Raw genomic sequence first — 20425 nt, 5'->3', positions numbered from 1 at the left:
AGTGTGCTATATTTCTGTAGCCTTCCAATACATTGCAAGGACTATCAGACTATGCAGTCTCAGATGAAGCTTTTATTATTTTTTCCTAATTTATACATACATCCAGTATGCATACTCTTACAAAACTTTTTGAAAGAGGTTTGAGTGGTTCACAGAGAATAAGGCATTTCATACAATTCCACATGGAAAATTATTAGTTAAATTGGAGAAGATGGGGATTAATATGAGAATTTAAAGATGAATAAGGAATTGGTTAAAGGGACAACTACAGTAGGTCATACTGAAAGGTGAACTGTCAGACTTCAGGGAGGTTACTAGTGGAGTTCCTCACGGATCTGTCCTGAAACCAGCCTTACTTAATGTTTTTATTGCTGTCCTTGGCACAAAAAATGAGTGTGCTCTAAGAAAATTTGTGGATGATGCAAAGTTGGGAGGAATAGCCAATATGGAGGAGGACTGGAATATCATACAAGATCTGGATGACCTTGTAAACTGGAGTAATGGAAATGGGATGAAATTAAATAGTGCAAGGTCATGCATTTAGGGACTAACAACAAGAATTTTTGCTATAAGATGAGGACTTAACAGTTGGGAGTGACAGAGGAGAAGAAAGACCTGGGTGTATTGGTTGATCACAGGATGACTATGAGCCATCAATGTCATGTGGCTGATGCAATACCAGGATGCATCAGGCTAGATATTTCCAATAGAGACATTATACAAGGCATTGGTGAGACCTTATCTGGGATATTGTGTGCAATTCTAATCTCCCATTTTTAAGATAGATGAATTCAAACTGGAAGAGGAGCAGAGAAGGGCTACTAGGATGATCCGAGGAATGGAAACCCTACCTTATTAAAGGAGATTCAACGAGCTTGGCTTGTTTAGCGTAGCCAAAGGAAGGCTGAGGGGAAATATGATTGCTCTCTCTAAATACATCAGAAGGATAAACACAAGGGAGGGAGAGGAGTTATTTAAGTTAAGCACCAATGTGGACACAAGAATAAATTGCTATAAAGTGGCCATCAACAAGTTTAGGCTTGATAGTAGGCAAAGATTTCTAACAATCAGAGGAGTGAAGCTTTCCTAGGGGAGCAGTGGGAGCAAAAAAATCTAAGACTGGGCTTGAGAAGTTTGTGGAGGGGATGGTATGATTACAGTGGCATGTGGCCCATCGTAACTGCCTGTAGCAAAAATACCCAATGTCTGTAGACAGGATATTAGATGATGAGGGCTCCAGAATTTTTCCCCAGGTATCTGCTTAGTGGGTTTTGCCCACATGCTTGGGGTCTCCTGATCGCCGTATTTGGGGTTGAGAAGGAATTTTTCCCCAGGTCAGATTGGCAGAGACCCTGGGTTTTTTTTGACTTCTCTACAGCATGGGGCACGGGTCACTTGCAGGTTTAAACTAGTGTAAATTGTGAATTCTCTGTAACTCGAAGTCTTTAAACCATGATTTCAGGACTTCGGTAACTCAGCCAGAGTTTAGGGGTCTATTTCAGGAGTGGGTGAAGTTCTGTGGCCAGCAATGTGCCAGAGGTCACAGTAGATCAGCAGTTCTCAATCCATGGGCTGCATGAAGTCTAATTAACACACAATTGCAACCCAGCTTTGTTCTAAAGGATGCCAGGCCATGCGGCAGGATCCAGGTTCCTAGCTGCCCAGCCCAGCGCAGCAGGGGTTCAGGATTTGGGGCTGCCAGCTGGCTCCGCAGAGTTGGGCATATGTGCGACCAGGTCCAGGGTCAGAGCTGCCGCATGGCCCAGCACGGCAGGGACTGGGGTTCCTGCTGCCTGGCCCCCTACCCAGGGCTCCACTTTGTGGAGGGCTCTCTGGGTGGGAGATGCTGAGCATAGGGGTCTGTGAGGAGTGGTGGTGGAGGGGGGGCATTTGCTGTGGTTCTCAACCTGTGGCCCACAATGATAAATAGGTTGAGAACGACTGGACTAGATGATCATGATAGCCCCTCTGACTTTAAAGTCTGTGTGTATATGAGAAACAACTCTATATGGCAGTGAAATTCTGGATAGCTTTCCCTTTGATTTCATGCTGTTACTGTTGTTTTGAAGGATTCTAGTAATACATTAATTAAGAACCAAAATATAAATGCATATATGTTTTCCAGTATTGTTCCAGATACCAAAGAATTTTAATTTTATTATCCTTTCAAGTCAGAAGTTACGTAAATTGTGAATGCCCCCACCCCTTTCTGAATAACAGTCATGAGTAATTGCATAGTAAAATAAAGTTATCCATGTATCTAAATGCAAAAGCTTTGTTGTTAATATTACCCAGGAGGAAATCACAGGTTAAAATAATGTTTTTTAGTTAAGCAATCAAAGGCATTAAAGGAAATTTGTCACATCTGACTGACTGTTGGAAAGGAGATTGTCTTGTGAGCTCTAGTGGGCTGTTGTACAGCTGCAAGAGTACTTTGGGTGAGGTAAAAGGGAGAACTTTATACACCCAATAACAGCTAGGGAGAGTGCCAGTCGAGTATGGATTGACTTCTGCCACTGCAGCATGGTAAAGAAAAGACACTTGGCTCTTTAGTTAGAATGGCTTAAGGAGACTAACTTGCAGACCTGCTCTACAAATACTCATATACGGTGTACATTTTTATGAGATCATGTCTTTGCTTTGTATCATATTAGGGGACAGTCATTAAAGGAAGGCCTTTGGTTTGGTTTGTCCTTTGTTACTGGAAGTTTTATGCTTCAGCGGTCTTGATGATGGCAGTGTAGCAGACGGAGTGGTTATCTGAAGCCAAGAAGTTGACGACAATACAGAACATCAAACTGGTATGAGGAGACAAGATAAACTGGAAGATGTGTTCAACATGACCCCAACTCCAAAATCATGTAACCCTTTTAATACAAGAGGCAGAATCCTGGTACAGGATAACATCTTGAACTGTGACATTTTAATATTATTGTTAAATTTAGGCTTCTCCAAGTTAATTAGCTTTAGTGGAACCATTTTGGAGCTGTGATAACTTTTGAGTAGGTAACCTTTGGAAGGGTATGCAAATCCCACAGTGGGTAAAACAGGGTTAGTGATCGAATGTAGACTCAGTTGGCCCTGCTCCAGCACACCTGTGAGAGAGATCAGATCCTTGTGGGGAGTGTTCTTTGACAACTCCAAAAGGAATGTACGGCCTGGGCTCGGCCAGAGGGCTGAGCCTTTTAAGCCTGTACTAGTTTGGTGGAACACTTGGATGTTGCAGAACAAAAAAGCCATGTGAGTGTAAAGGCCCAGGGACACAATGGGCAAGGAATATGGTGGCAGTACCAGAGTAGCATTTTGTCTGCACAGAAAATGGGCATCATCTTGGTCTACTGCTATTAAACCAGCTAAGTGGGAATAGCCGTAAATTAGTTGTACTTCCCACTAACTCCTGATTGGTTTTAAGGGTTTTGGAACTGGTAATATCAAAAAATTATGGTTATTTTATCAAGTTCTGCAGTATATCCTAGTAGTATTGTATCCCATGCTGAGCAGTTGGAAAGGTTACTGACTCAGGTGAAAGGTGCAATATTACAGCTATTACTCAGTATTAAGCCATCATAACCCTCTAATGTAAAGCACTAAACCTACCTTTTATTATTTCTTTTTAACTATTATACAGAGAACTCCACTGCCTGGGCCAAGACAATTCTGATTTCTCTTTATTCACTTCCCTAATAGCTTAATACGGCCCTTCTATTGTACCCCATATTGCATATACTTACTTGAACAGCCTCCAGGGACTCATTTTCTGGATTGAATTTTAATGTGGTTCATGGGAAATTGGAAACACTCCTATTCACAGTCAAAGATGCTGTATAACTAACTCCCTCTTCACTGCACCACTATGAAATTACCTTTCTATGTCTGCATATATAAGTTGAACTTAACCTTAGAAGCTCTTGGACCATTTTTCTATAGACCTATAAGAGTTACCTGAAAACATTATATATTTAGGTGTCTAACATATGAAAATGTTTCGCCTTAAAGTATCGTTGTCTGTTTCCTCATCTCTAAAGACTGGCCAATGATAGTTGCCTACTTCATGGGGTTGTGGGAGAAGCTTCATTCACTGTTTGTTGAACACTTTTCTGGTCATCTGTTAGAAGTACAAAATGATATGATGGTGGTGGTTCCTGTTGCTTGTTGAGATACTGTCCTTACCCGCCTCTTAAAATTTCTCTATCCTTAGTTTTTATATCTCTTCAGTAAATAATGGGATGGATGCATTACACACTAGGCACATCACTTTTGTTCTTGGGACATCAGCTGTTCTTCTTTGAGTAGATGTAGCTATACATTCCACTTAAGTATGTGTGCGCCTAGCACACCAGAGCTGGAGAAGTTTGCGTAGCAATATCTGCAGTAGGGCAGAGCTCGCACTTTGTGACTGTAGCCCCTCCCCAGCTACGTGAAGCAGTACTGGCGTCACCCTTCCTACCACCCAGGGCTGGAGTTAGAGCTCTGTGGTCTCAACTTGACAACCTGTCAACTAGTTTAGATTTTTTCCTCTTGTTGTATATAATTAATAGTGCCCTTTGGGTTAGAGTAGTGTTAGTTGTAGTAGCTTGTTTCCCTCGGTGATCCCCTCACTGAAGTTTAAATATTGTTGTTTGTGCGGGAGAGCGATCCCCAGAGATCCTCACACATAGTGCTTGCTCTGTCTCAGCAAGGCCCATGTCAGTGAACGTTGCACGATCTGCAGATGGTTTAAGAAACAGACTCAAGTGACTTGAGACTGTTGCCTGAAGCAGCTCCTGATCTAACAGGCTACATGGCCTGCTTCAGTACCAAGGCCCTCATTGGGTCAGAGATCACCCTCAGGCTCCAAGAGCACTGCCACTTCACGAGCAGGCACATCTCCAAAGAAACAGGAGCTATTTCCTGTCAACTGTGCCAAGGAAAAAGACAATCGAGACTGTTCCAGGTATTGGGGTGGCTCTGTTCCTGAGGGAGGTGGAAGTGTGGACTGACATGGAGTTGATGCATGTGCGTGGGATGGTGCGGGTACTTCTAACCTTTCCCTGGTATCTAGTAGGGAGGTTGGAAAATGTATACTGTTGACTCTGGTTCCAGCCTCTGGGCATATGTTGAGTGATGATGAGAAAGATGCAGGTACCATCTGTTTCCATGTGGCAGCATACCAGGCAGCTACCAACCTCTTCTGCCTTTTGGTCCCAAACTCTCCTTTGGTCCAGGACTTTGCCTGTGCTCTGTCAACTATAGCCCCTTTAATTGAATGAGCTGCTGAACCCTTGGGTCTATCATGTCAGCGTCGCACCCCAATGTTGGGGTGGAAGATGGCAGCCTTCATGGGGCCCAGTCTAGTAAATGAGAATTCACAATGAATGCCATCAACATGGCAACTGAACCTCGCTCAGAGATCTCCCAATCATCAGAGCAGCAACTCAACAACCCCAATGTTCCCCTTTCACAGGTTGTAGAAGTACAGCTGGCACTAGGATTGGTATGGGGCGGGCGGGGGAGGGCTCAGTACAAGGAATCTGCTCAGCACTACTGCAGTCAGCACGCAGATACTTCCGTGGCAACATTCACTGCATAACATCTCGAAGAACCACAGTTACAATTAGTAACCATTTCTTACACTTGTGCATGGATGCAGAGCAGAAGATTATATGAGATGCCTGTCAATGCTTGCTGCATATTAGGGGAATGAGCCCTTAATTTTTTTTAACAGCTAGATGAGTGAAAACATACCATCCACCTGAGAAGTGACAGCAGCATCCCTGGGTAAGATCCTAAAAATTAAACAAAGAATGAAAGCATGGCACCAGTTTGCTTGTAACTTTTAAGATAGCACTTTCTAAAAAAATCTACTGAAAGATAATTACAGTGAGGGTCTTTAGTGAAAAAAAAAATGACATTTCAGTACTAATTAACAAAAGAGATTTTTATCACCAGTTTCATAATACTTAGTGTTTCCCATTCTTCTGTAGTTATATATTACATTTATTTTAATACACACTATAATATTTTAATATGGAGATTATTGTTTATCTTGCTTATAACCAGCCAGGGATTACATAAAAGGTATACTGGTATCTAATGTTGTACATTATTAATACGTAACATAAAATCACATATTAACAAAATACATTTCATGTTACAAATAGCAACTTAGATTACTAACACTAAAATGTGCTTTTCACTATTATTGTTTGTTTATCATCACTTTAATTGTCAGGGTCTCAGATCTTAATATTTGGGTTGCAAATGGAATTTTGGGATGAGCTATTCATGGAAGATCAAGTGGAAGGGCTTAAAGGGTTTAAAGGAAAATAAATGGCAGTCAGGACTAGTGTTGGCATTGCCTTTCTTATGGTGTGAAGCCCAGGACCTTGTAAGATTGAAAAATGTTTCATGTAAAATGTTTTATGTTATTCTTTAAAACGTATAAAATGTTGCCATCCATATGATTATTTGATAAGATGGAAGCACTTTAAAGGCTAAATTAATTTTTCCCCTTTTGCAATGAATAATCAATGGACTGGGGTTTTTTGTTTTTTGTTTTTTCTCCCCCAGATAACCTTTTTCATGCTACTGTCTGCAGTATGTGTAATGTTGAACTTGGCTGGTTCCATTCTCTCATGTCAGAATGCTCAGCTGGTAAATTCCCTGGAAGGCTGTCAGTTGGTGAGTAATGAAAACCCAACTCCTTTAATGCGGGCAAAGGCTTTTCTTTTTCTTTTTTGGCAATCATAAAATTATCAGTTTAATTCCTGTCATTGCATGTGTCTGTTATTTGATGCTGCCTTTAAGCCTAAAATCATGATTATTTTGTTGGAAGAAACTTTAGAGTAAAAGTGCTACAGTCTTTAAGATATTGTTTCCTCAAAACATAAGCTGTTATATTAGAAATGTGTGCTTATGCTGCAATAATATAAAGGAGATACCAATACACAAAGGGTGAAATCTTGGCCTCAGTGAACTCAAAACTCCTGTTGACTTCAGCAGGACCAAACTTTCAGCCAATCTCTCCTTCCTCTAGCCAATGGAGTTTCATGGGCATGTTGTTAGTTATGTTTCAGTATCTGTGCAATAATATTTTGGTTACAAACTTTACTACTACAGTCTGCTTTTAAAAAATCTTCCAGTGTAAATACATTACATTACCTGTAGATCTAGTCTGATAGCACAGAGAGTCATAAAAATATGAATTTATCAAGCCATATATACTAGACTTAATAAAGTCATATGGTGTGCAGGTATATATTAGATTACTGTATGCTAACCCTTCAGCAGGGGAAAAAAGTATAGATCACCTGTAAGAATATTTGTGACAACACTAATAAGGTATTAAGAAATATATAGAGCTAAATTAATCCCAGAAGTAAACACACTGATTTAAAGAAGATGAAGGGGGGAATAACACAACTTTTGTCGTGAACGTCATGGTTATTGGTGTATCCAGGAACATGTCAGATTATTATCCCGGTCTCTAGAGAGGAGGAGGTCTTCCCTGACGTGGCTGTGTGTCAGCTCCCTAATACCACCAGCTTTTCAGTCACTGAAACACTCTCCTCTGCGCTGTGCTATCACTAACTTCACCTTGCAGGTTAACAATAGGTAGACCCCAACCCCCTGTGAATCATTCCCCTGTTATGTCTGCCCCGACACTGGCCACTTACAGAAGTTTCAGATCCTTTGCATCCAAAAGTGAAATGTACCTCAATTTACCAGTTTTACCTTAAAACACCGCTCCTCACAGGTCATGTTTTCTAGACTTCTAATAATTTTTATTGCTCTTTTCTGGACTTTCTCCAATTTGTCCCCATCTTTCCTGAAATGTGGTACCCAGAACAGGACACAATACTCCAGCTGAGGCCTAATCAGCACAGAGTAAGAGCAGAAGAATTACTTCCCATGTCCAGCTTACAACACTTCTGCAATTACATCTGTAGCAAAATGAGACTCACTTGTGCGGCACCTCCTGCTGGTTATCCTGGGAATTATCTCGATTTCAGCCTAGACCACCTTTTGCTGGTCGGTGGCACACCTGCCTCAGGCCCCATGTCCCATCTGGATCCCGGTGCCCTTTACCTTGGGGTTCTGCCCCAGCAGTACCCCCGCTCTTGGTCTCCCCTTCCAGGGGAACCCCCCACAACCCACCTTGCCTCAGTGGCTACTGCCTGTCATCATCCAGTCCCTGCTCACTGGGGCAGACTGCACTCTGTAAACCACTCATCATTGGCAAGGTGGCAGGGGGTTGAGGGGGGTTGGACCTGCTGCCTCTGCCTAACCCCAGGCTGCACCTTTGCAACCGCAGTACCAGTTTTGGCCTTTGGCAAGGCCCACAGCCTGGGAATTTGCCTGGCTGGAGCTCCCCAGTTCCTCTGGCCTTTCCCCAGCCCTGCTCTGTACCCTGAGCTCCCAGGCAGCCAGGTCCTTCTCCCTCCAAAGCTGGAGAGAGACTGCCTCAGCTCCTGGTCCCCAGCCTTCTTATAAGGGGCAATTGGGCCCTGATTCCTGGCCACAGCTGTGGCTGCCTTCCCAATCAGCCTTTTCTTATTGGCGCTCAGTCCCAGCCCTCTCCAAGGGCTGGCTTTTAACCCTTTCAGGGTGACTGCCCCGCTACAACATCACAGAATGCTGTTTGCTTTTTTTGCAACATTGTTGCACTGTTGACTCATATTTAGCTTGTGATCCACTGTGACCCACAGATCCATTTCTGCAATACTCTTTCCTAGGCAGTCATTTCCCATTTTGTATGTGCGCAACTGATTGTTCCTTCCTAAGTGGAGTACTTTGCATTTGTCCTTATTGAATTTAATCCTATATACTTTAGACCATTTCTCCAGTTTGCCCAGATCGTTTTTAATTTTAAACCTATCCTGCAAAGCACTTGCAACCCCTCCCAGCTTGGGTATCGTCCACAAACTTTATAAGTGTACTTTGTATACCGTTATTAGAGCCCTGTGTGGATAAAAATTTATACCTGCAGATGCAGGTGTCTGCAGATATAAATCAGTGTCTGCGGAACCGCAGGGCTCTCCTGGGAACCGCAGTGGCGAAAGGGGCTGCTGCTCCCAGGGGCCACCTCTAGCCCCATCCCCAGTCCCGCCCCAGTCCTTTCCATGCAGCTATCTGCATCTCCTGTCTGGGGGCTTGAACACAAGAGCACGACCAAGGACAGCTGTCGGTGAGCCTGGTGCCTGCCCCAGTGGGTGGGGCTGCGGATGGTACAGGCTTGGGGTGCTGGCTCCTGGGAACGGCAGCACCATGTTCTGCTCCTTTCACCACTGTAGTTCCTGGGAGAGCCCTATGGTTCCACGGACACCAATTTATATCTGCGGACATATGCATTCGTGGGTAAAAATTTGTATCTGCTCACGGCTCTAACGATTATCTAAATCACTGATGAAGGTATTGAACAGAACTGGACCCAGAACTGCTCCCTGCAGGAACCCACTTAATATGCTCTTCCAACTTCACTGTGAATCACCAACCTTTGGATGCCTTCTGCTTCCAAGCCAGCTGAGTCCAGGCACTGTTTCTAACTCTGCACTTCTAAGACACACTCCCCAATGCAAACCTGTGTTCCCTCTAAGCTGTGCGGTCCCCAGGAAAGATTCAAGTGCTGTGCAATTGATTAGCGGCACATGCACATATGGCACTGTGTGGTCAGGTGCCTGTGCCCCGCTGCTTTGCAGCCATAATCCTCTTGCAGCTGCTCCTGGAACCCTCCTGCTGGCTGTGCAGAGGGGAAGGAGGGTGCTGATGTCAATGTATCCCTTACCCCCTTACCCCCTCACCCTTATACCCCTTATCCACAGTGCAGAGGAGAGGGGACAACCTAGCTCAGGACTTGGAGCTGCTAAAGTCCATCTCGAGCTTCTGGGCAGTGAGTGAGTGAACGCCTTTATTAAAGAGACAGTGAGCTGTCTCTGAGACTTCCCCAGCAGCCAGCTTACGCAGTCACTCTCTCTCTCCCCCACCCCCTGTTGCCCATGTACCCTATCTCTGCAGAGCGGGGGAGGGGAGACAGCTCAGCACAGAACAGGAGAGCTTTCTGTGAGTGCCTTAAAGAGACAGTGCACGGCGTCTCTCAGAAACTTCCCCAGCAGTCAGCTGTCGTGCACGTGGTCTCTCTCTCAGGGTATGGCTACACTTGAAATTTCAAAGCGCTGTCGCGGCAGCGCTTTGAAGTGTGAGTGTGATCGGAGTACCAGCACTGGGAGAGAGCTCTCCCAGCGCTGCACGTAAACCACATCCTGTACGGGTGTAGTTTGCAGCGCTGGGAGCTGTGCTCCCAGCGCTGCAGCACTGATTACACTGAGGCTTTACAGCGCTATATCTTGCAGCGCTCGGGGGGGGGGTTTTCACACGCGAAAGGTGCAGCACTGTAAAGTACCAGTGTAGCCATACCCTCACACACTCATACACAGAGTCTCTGGGTCACACTCACCTCTCAACAAATACTTGTATTATTGTTGTTCTTACTTCTTGGTACTTCCTGCAATGCACATATATTCTCTGTAATTTTATTCTTTCAAAGTGTGTTATTTTAGTGTTTTGACTAGTCTATGCATTTCATAATTTTTATTTCTCTTACACTGAAATTTAATTCTTTGAGTAGTGAGTTCTGAAATGCCTAATCTGTCCTGGATGGAGTAATTATCCCAATGGTAACTTTTAAAACATATATATTATATCTAGGTTTTTTTGTTTCTGCTGGTGGTGCACATCCGCACATACCTTGGTGCACATAACAACTTTTATTCCCAACATGAATGGAAAAAATTAGAGGGAACATTGGTGCAGACTTCCTGCTTGGCAGTCTTCCTTGGGATCTGGGAGTCTACAGTTCAGCCACTCTAAGTGCTGAAACTAGTGCTGCGACTTTCCAAGCTTCCCAAATCATGTATGCATGTTCCTCCCAGAGTTGCATCTATGGGGTATTCTGGTTTAAAGTTTAACTCTTCGGAGACTAAATGGCAAGTACAATAAGGAACATAGGCTTCACCCAGGCGTTTCTAATACTGCAGTATTTCTTAGGGCTGGTCTACACTACAGGGAAAAGTCGATCTAAGCTACGCAATTTGAGTTACGTTAGTAGCATAACTCAAGTAGATTTAGCTTAGATCTACTTACCATGGGATCCGCACCACACTGGGTCCCATTACTCTTTTCATTTTGGTGGAGTACCGGAGTCAAGAAGAGAGCCATCACTGGACCCGTTAAATTGCCCTCCGGTGGACTGATCACCGCAGCATTGATCCCACCAGAAGTGGAGATCTCAAAGCGTAAAAGTGTGACAGATTTTTAGGTATAACATCAAAAACCTATGCGCTCTCTATCCTGTGGCTATGCTCACCCCTTCATGTGTATCCCAGTCCATCTGTCAGCTGGGTAGGCCACTCTGCCTCTTGCAGCCCTCCTGTTGCCTGGAGATGTTTGGTTTGAGGGAGGAGGGGGAAAGGGAGAAAGAGAGACTGCACAGATTCTGCCCTTAAATAAAGATTCTGTCCTCACTGTCAATATTCTGAGCCGCAGTCAAGTGATTAACTGGGAAATCCCAGCCCCCTGGGAGTGCAACAGGGAAAAAATAAGTTTCCTTTAGTCTGGCCATGCCTTGTAGCAAAATCTTTGTAAAGACAATCATGTTGATGACTCCTGTGTTAGTCACCTCAGAGAAGTGTCAGACTTTACAATAAACTGTCTTGGTCTGTGCTTGACATCTCTAAGTAGTTACAGGTACATACCCAAAGTGTAAGTCATATTCTTCAAAATAGTTGTTACAATGTCAGGTGATGGTCATTATTTGATACGGACTTGTACTGACATATACAATTTTTGGTAGCACGGGTGAAGTACAAGGTGGAGGAGAATATTGGAGAGGAGCAACATGGTCTTAGGAAGGGAAGGAGTACTATAGATGCAGTATTTGCAATGAGACAGAAGTCTGAAAGACTGATACACGGAAAGAGTAGCTGATTTGTGGATTTATTGATCCTGACAAAACATATGACTTGGTTCAACAGGCATTGTTTTTTGGAGTATTCAGATGAATGAGAGGGTTAAGCATGTAAGTCTAAGGTAATTGGACTAAAGCATTGTCTGAGGTAATTGGCAAGGTTTTAAACTACTGTAATTGTGACCTGTAGGTAGGTTGATCAGACAGCAAATGTGAAAAATTGGGACAGGGGTGTGGGGTAATAGGTACCTATGTAAGGAAAAGGTCCAAAAATCAGGACTGTCCCTATAAAATCGGGGCATCTGGTCACCCTACTTGTAAGTCATTATTTTGGAAATGACAGTTAAGTGTAAAGAGTATCTTGAGACTTGTATCTGGACAGCTACATATTGATCGGTGTGTGGTAGTCCATATTTTCAGATAATGGAATCTTGACACATCTCTAGAGTAGAACAGTATTTAAGAAAAGGACAGAATGTGGACAATGAAAGGAAAAATATATAATTTATCGCTTTCTTGGTCAGATAAGCTACTCTTCATTTGCTGCCTGGTAACCACCTCTTAAGGTTGCAGTGGAACTTTCTTAAGGGCCCCAGGAGTAGTTAGAAATGTTACAGTGTTTACTATATATAAAATACTGCAGAATATAAAATTGTGTTAAAAATGCTAAATTATTGATTTTGATTTTTGATTGATCACAGTAAAAAATTCATGAACACACACAATAACTGAGGGGTTTGGTAATGTGATATAGAAGATTACACCTGAGTCACTTGTATGACTTGAAATTTGGTCAGCAGTAACAAACTGTTATAATTTGACAGCTGTTCAGTGACATATGTGAAAGTCCATTCTCTTATGGAGAGAGAGCCTTACTATGAAAACAATGCAGTTGGCACAAAATGTTCACAGTCTTTACTGAGAGGATTGAATGGGAATGGAAACTGAACAGCCGTCTTACCAAAAAAGGCAGATTCTTGTATGCAATGCTATGTTAAATGTTAATACTTAGTGGGAAAGAGTACGGTAGGTTGAAAAAATGGAAAATTAATCATTAACTTTTTCCCCCTTCTGGTAAAGTTTAGACAGGTAATGGGATATCATCATCATTGTAAGCAGATGTTGCATTTTAAAAAAAGTTCTTTCATACGGCGCTAGCATTCTGCATATGCCATGAAGAATCTGTGTACCAAAACTGTGAAGTCCTGTTTTACAGAAGTGACTTAAGCTCTTGAAAATTTTACCACTCTGGGGAGGGGGGAAAAAAGATAAACATAGCTATTTTCAGTATTTACTTTTTTAAAAAATTATCTGTGGAAAAAATCGCTTTGGGTTGCTTTTACCTGCTTTCACCTAAAACTGGAAGCCCTTGACATAAGCAATAGATTTTAGGTATATAGTTGACATTTTAGGAGTATTATTCCCCTGAAAAAAATATTTCTCCAGTGCTACAAGATCTGTTTGATTTTAGCTTCTCAGTTTTTCTATATTAATCATTTTAATCTAAAGCTGTTTCTATTTCTGCATTTTCTATTTCCCATTTATCTATTTTCCTTTTATTAATTGATGCATTAATTTGCCATGACTATTACTCCCAAATCCCCTAAGTAAAAGAGTTAGATTTAAATGAATGGTGTTCACTAATGCCTGAACTATAATCAGAGGTGCATCTCTTCAACACCTTCCAAAAGGCTGAGCGAATCTTTTTATGTTCTAGCTATTTAAACCAGACGAAAAACCTTAAATTATTTGCCTCTTTTTGCATTTTAGTAAAACATTCTCTTTTCAGCTCTAGACTTTCAAATATTTTTTAAATGAATTATCAATAAAAAAGAAGGTTGTCAGAAAATAATAATAGTTTTACTGCTCTAGGGTTACTTCACCTGAAATATCAACTAAAGTTCAGAGGCACAAAAATATGGTCGAAATGAAAGCTTGAGAGAAAAAAAAATTATTAGTATCCCTGTAAAGAGGTGGCTTGGTGCTTTCTGCAGAAGAAAAATCTATGAATGGGTCTAGGGGAGGAAATCCCTATGAGACTTCCCCCTTGCACTTACTCCCTTTGGAGAACAAACTCTGGGCTCTGCCCAACAACCCTTCAGATATATCACTATCCATAGGTCCATTGGCTTGTCTCTGTGCCTAGTGGCCTGTGGAATCATAGAATATCAAGGTTGGGAGGGACCTGAGGAGATCATCTGGTCCAACCCCCTGCTCAAAGCAGGACAAATCCCAAAACAGTTTTTTTTTTTAACCCCAGTTCCCTAAATGGCCCCCTCAAGGATTGAACTCACAATGCTGGGTTTAGTAGGCCAATGCTAAAATCACTGAGCTGTCCCTACCCCCTTCAGTATGTCTCTCCTTAAGTGTCTCCTGGGGAGATGTTATTTTCCTTGGATTCTGCTTAGCCCTAGCCTGCGCATGGTTGCTGTCTAGACTCTACCCATGTTTCCAGCATGGCCCAAGCACCCACAAAGCATTTCCAAGGTGACTGAATGAGGAAGTGCAGCTGTCAAAATACCCTCTTCCCCACCACTCTCTCCCCATTCTTTCAGCACATAGGTATGCAGGTATATGGTGTATATGTGTGTATGTTTGTTTATTTATATATGTATATATATAAACATATTGTGTATATAAATTCCCACAGAAAACAAGTTAACTTGAGTTCATATGGTTATATATTTCTTCACAACAGCACCAACACTAGCAATCATGCTAATAATCAATTAAGGTATCTTGCTTGGAAGTTGGCCATTGTTTTGGATATGCATTAGCTTTCTCAGCTGCACAGAGACACTGTTGCCCTTCCTAATACACACACACATTCAATAATATGATCATCAGTTTATGCATCAAAGAAATAAAAATCACACTGCAAGATACAGTATTAACTCTGACCTTCCTGTTACATTATTGAATCATTTAATGAGAATTATAATCTTAAAGTTACGGAGTCTTATCTCCTCTCCCTCCTCCATCCATGTAAACATCGTGGATAAATGAGAATTATCAAGGAGACAATCTTAACATCTCTGTGTACTATATACCAGATTGAATACAAAGTTGATTGCACTTAGACATTTCTTACATTTTACAAGCTTCTACTATATATTTACTTTGACTTTAAAAAGATTAGATTAGGTATTCAATTACTCCTTCAGTTGCACTGACAGGTCATCCCTAAGATAATAGGAAGTTAAGGGAGGGGAACACGTCCTTCTAATTTCCCAGTGGTTGCATTTATAATCCCAATTCATTCAAAAGATTCACCCCAGTTCCGTTTGGTGCCTTCCACAGTACTATGTGGTTGAGCAATGTTTCCTCCCTTAACCATAATACTCAGAATAATGACACAGAAGACCATGCTAATTATTTAATCACAGATATAAAATAGAACTTGATGCTGATTCTTGATAACTAGACATGGTTGAAAATTTTCATATTTGGACATTTTTTGACAAAAAGGGGGAAGTGGAAAAATCCATTTATTTATCAGTTGTAATTGTCAGGTCTTAGCATCAAGTCATGCCTTATTTAAAGGAAGAAAATCTAATTGGCAGAGACTCTCCATTCCCCTAAGTATTCTGAGGATTGTTTGATGGCCTTTAATAAAACAGAGCTCATCTGTTGTTCTGGTGATCCATTCTGGTGCTGCGCCTGCCTGTAGCTATCTTTCTTTCTGCAGTGACCTCATTTCCTTGCCTGCAAATCACATGGGCATATCATCATACACATTCAGTGCATATCTTGGGTGTTGTTTGGCATTCTGGGTCACACTTCATACATGTCCTTTCACTTTCAACTCAGAAATGCAGTGCTGTCTTTCAGTAGTCGCTGCAGGTGATAAATAGCCATACTCATGATACAATTGCCAAAGAATGAACTATTTCCTTTCAGTCATGTATTTTTCTTGCTATGACTTTGGTATCATTTGTCATTCATCTCTCTCTTGCATGCGTGTGCCAAGAGCATTTGGGGAACGTTATGTATGTACTTTATACAGTCAAAACAAAACACAATCCTCCCCACATAGCTTTAATCTAATTCTGTGGCTGACTCATGATTTTATGAATAGGTTCTTTATGCTAAGTCAGAATAAAAACATGGACACAGAGTGTACAAATATGTGAACTGCATTTATTTTAAACAAATAATTGAATAAAATAAAATAAATTATTTAAACAAATAAGCATCATTAGACTCAATCCTCCATACTTTGCATGTCTGTTTCTCTGATTTAACTTTGCTTGGTATATATCAGGAATTTGATAGCCCAGGCATGAGACTCATTTGAAACAACATGGTTTATGCTTTTTAGGAGGGCATATTGTAAATTAGGGTGCTTTGTGCTATGATTGGCATTCTGAATTATGATTCAGGGAGCAAAATTAAATTGAAGCACAGCTGAGTGTTGAGCTCTGAGAGCCTCCAGGGCAAAATAGACAGTCACCGATCAATTAGATTAATTTATTTTTAATGGAATATATAAAGCAAATTTGTTTTAAACAAACAATGATTATTATTAAAATGGGGGTAGGCTTGGTGGTTATGAACTTTGTCAATAATAAATTTAGAACTAAGTTTGTGTTTTTTAATTGTAAATATCATATCAGAGAGAGAGGTAGTTCTCAATCAGCGGTCCAGGGCCCTCGGGAGGGCTGCGAGGACATTTCAGGGGATACGCCAAAATGAACTGGAAAGGAGGACCAGCATTAGACTCACTGGGACCCAGGGCAGAAAGCCTAAGCCCTGTTCCTGGGGTTGAAAGCTGAAGCCCGAGCAACTTAGCTTTGCAGGACCCCTATGGTGTGGGGCCCTGGGCAGTTGCCCTGCTTGCTACCCTCTTATGCTGGCCCTGGCTTTTAATTTACGGGATATGCAGATAAACAGTTGTTGTGGCACAGGTGGGCTGGGGAACTTTTACAGCACTGGGGGGATGGGGGGGCTGAAAAAGAACAAGGTTGAGAACCCCTGATATATCCTTCCTTGAGGGGAGATGTTCCTTCTTGTCAATGTGACTGTTACTGGAGTTATAGCTTATTATACTAAGAGTTTTAATTTATGTTGCCAGGGCCACTTCTGAAACCTGACTGTACCTTTAAATTACTTGCTCTGCAACTCCTGTGAGGGTCTGTGTGCACTCTCCACTCCCACAGAATTTGGTGGGACTTGAGAGCATTGAATACCTTCCATGATCATCCCTAAGATTTTGGTTTACATTATCACTTAGGTCACTCGCACACAATATGTGAAGTCCCATAACTATATAACTTAAAGACTTTTGTGGAGGCAAGGATCACATCACCTTATACAATGGCTTTGGGATCCGGAGGGCATATAGGAGTGAGCAAATTATCCAACAGGATATAGCTTCATAACATGGAAAAATGCACACACAGAATTAGTGAGGCTGATGACTACATTAAGTTTATCTAATAAAGTAATTGACATCAGCCCCATTTTCTAGTTCTATGAAAAAAAGAAACTTCTCTTTTATTCATGTTTAGGGATGAAATGCTGTTTTTTATTTTAATCTAAAATGAGTTTTTATTAAAGATTAATAAGTAGCTTCTATAGTCAATGTTCCTCTTGTGTTTAACTTTTTCAAGAGCAATAAAATTTAGAATCTCTTATCTGTTACCTTCATTAACAGTGATTTTCTTTGTGCATGTTACCTATATTTTAAACAGTAAGTGGCTTATTGAGGGGTGTCATTTTGTTTTGAAAGTGAAATATAAAAATATCAGTCATTCAGTAACTAGTGTGTGTGAAATGGTTCAAATGATACCTCTCATTTCCAACTGAACATGGTAGAAATAAGAAATACAAGTTTTCAGCCTAATGAGTATTTTAAATGGGAAAAATGGAAATAGCTCCGAAGTGGAAACCTGCTTTCCCATCCCAGACTTTTACTTTTAACTTCTAGCATCTTTTCTTTGAATAGCTCTGTCTGTTAAAATAGTTACATTTTAATGTTGCCAACAGTTATTCCTGGTTTATAGAAACTGGTGCTTTTTGTATTTTTGCAGAATTAGGGCTAAAAATTAATAGAATTATTTGAGTAAATCATTAAAAGTGTTACAGCATTAGAAAGATTGTGCCTGAATATATCAATAAGAATCCAGCATGATAGACTGGCAGCAAAATCCAGCAGTACTGACACACTTTATCAATTTTGAGGCTGTCTCTTGGGACTTCATGCCCAGCAGGCAGGTGCTTAAGAGCCTGAAAGAAAAGAAATGCTGTGTATTATTCTCGGTAGGTCAATAGTGCTATTGGCAAGTTCCAAAGGAAGGTATTTCCACCATTCCTTAGCTGGAAGGATTGTTAGTATGACACAAGGTCATTGATGGGGGGAAAGAATATAAAGGGTAATAAAGGAATCTTTTGAGCTGCTATAAGGACTTCATAAAATTCACAAATGTGGAGGGAAAATCCAAACGATTGGAGAGAACAGGAATTGATGGAAAAGGCATTTCTTTAATGCCAGTCTTTCTTCAACTACTTGGAATGGCTATTAAAATTCAGAGTCTTTTTAAATTTAAATTTAAAGCTCACATTCTTTAATATGACACTTAACTTGAGCTAAATTCTCTGTCACTGAGGACACATTGGCTTTGAAAAGATATCAAGAACATCTTACAAACTGGAAAATGACTTACATGTAGATCATGAGGGCCAAGACTTTTTTTTTTTAACTTAATGTTGTGTCTAACAAAATATTTTGTTCAAAATAATTATTTTCAAATTCTGAGATTAAATTTATTTTAAAATGCCCTTACTTGGCTGCATATTCTCTCCATGGTTTCATGCCAAGCAGAAACAGATGGAAGTGAATGTATCTTTCAATCAAACTCTTGTTTCAGGTTCAGCTAAACTGGAAAGAAAACAGTCTTTTCAATATTTAAAATACAAGCTGCTATGCACCCTTGAAAGTTTAAAACTCCTGCAGCTAGAGCAGGGAAATAATACAGCACCTTTCTAATGTCTGCCCTGAGGGTTATGAGCTAACCTTGCACAATACCTAAAGTGGGGGAGGGGAGAAGGTTGGGAGTGGTTGTTGGGGTGGATAATTGGGGGATGTTTGGTTGGTTTTTTTTATTTTTGTTTTTTAGTATCAAACTCAAATAGGCAGACTGGGAGAAGATTAATATATTAAAATAACTTATGATGGTGTGTGTAATTTAAAACTATTATAATTTCAATTTATCCTGTTGAAAATCTTTAATACAGAAAAAAATGCAACCAAAAAACTATTATTTCCAAATTAGAAAAATATACACAGTAGACTGGATGACTCGGGGTATGTCTACATGGGGATTCTGAAAAAAATTAAAAAGATTAATTGATTAAAGCTGTGATGTTAATATGCATAAATTAAACTGCATTAAATTGTGTGTGGATGCTCTCATTCAGAAGTAAAGTGGCTTCAGTTCACTGAAGTGTAATCCTTCTTCGAGTTTAACTTTTCTGAGTGTCCCTGTGTAGACAAACCCTCACTGGATTGAAAATGGGATTCAGAGTCTTGGCTACAGGTTTCAAATCCAGACTATGTTAGTAGTGACTGAGTATTACTGTCAACTGGCAGCCATTGAGTCACCTATTTGAAATGAATAAATCCTAGTGAATCCGCAGCACAAAAAAATCCCAATCATAATTGTAATGAATTGGCATGGTAGCAGAATTTCTGCAGAGACCCAAGATTGAATGTGTCTGCAGACTGAAATAATTTCTCTACCCTCCAAGTCAAAGTTGAAGCACGCTGATAGAGTACTGTGGAGCAATTTGCATTGCTCCTAACTGTGTTGTACCTATTCTGTGGATAAACAGAGGACCTCAGATGCCAAAGTTGTGAGTTTGACACCTTCACAAGCACTAAATTGACTAAGCTCTCTACCTCCTGTCCACCAAAGGGGAAAAATAATAGGTGAGAAAGGTGGGCATTAAGTGAAAGATTTCAATTTACACTGCAGATTTCTCTTTATGATAAGCTGAATCCAAATACTTTAAATATTCCAATATTTGGGAATGTTTGGATCCAGGGTTTTGGTTAGCCACATCATGGAGCGATGATGTTTATATCCGGGGTTCATCTCCACTATGAATGAAGCCTCTGTCATTGTGATTATGTCATGTCTGGTCTGCAGGGGCCTGTTGAAACATAAAATCTCAATTCCATGGTCTGGCAGTGTTTTGCAGTTACATTTGGAGGTTTCATTGTAAGTTTGGACCAGAGGTGAAAGTAAGCAGGTACCGGCCGGTACGGAGGACTGGTAAGAAAAGGAGACTGACTGAGGGAAGGAGAGAGAAGCCTGCTCCCTGCATAAGAATAATTTAAACTCAGCTGTTCCCCGATGGTTCAGCCCCCAGGGCTAGGTTTCTGGCATCCTTGTTAATTTCACTCACAGTAGCTGGGGGGAAGGGGTTGGGGGGAGGGTGTGTTTGACCATGGCAGGGGCAGTCCTTTTCTGCCCCCAGGGA

General features: G+C 41.1%; 1 protein-coding gene across 1 annotated transcript in view; it reads left to right on the top strand.

The window, feature by feature from the left end:
- Positions 1 to 20425, top strand: part of ENTREP2 (endosomal transmembrane epsin interactor 2) — a 520309-nt gene that overhangs the window by 307485 nt on the left and 192399 nt on the right. Inside the window, exon 3 of the mRNA XM_075069089.1 lies at positions 6550 to 6660. Coding sequence (XP_074925190.1) covers positions 6550 to 6660 — 111 coding nt within the window. The remainder of the gene's footprint in view (positions 1 to 6549; positions 6661 to 20425) is intronic.

This window comes from Chelonoidis abingdonii, chromosome 9 (genome assembly GCF_003597395.2).
Source record: "Chelonoidis abingdonii isolate Lonesome George chromosome 9, CheloAbing_2.0, whole genome shotgun sequence".
Taxonomy (NCBI): domain Eukaryota; kingdom Metazoa; phylum Chordata; order Testudines; family Testudinidae; genus Chelonoidis; species Chelonoidis abingdonii.
The sequence above is the reverse complement of the archived record's forward strand: the minus strand, read 5'-3'. Positions and strand labels throughout refer to the sequence as shown.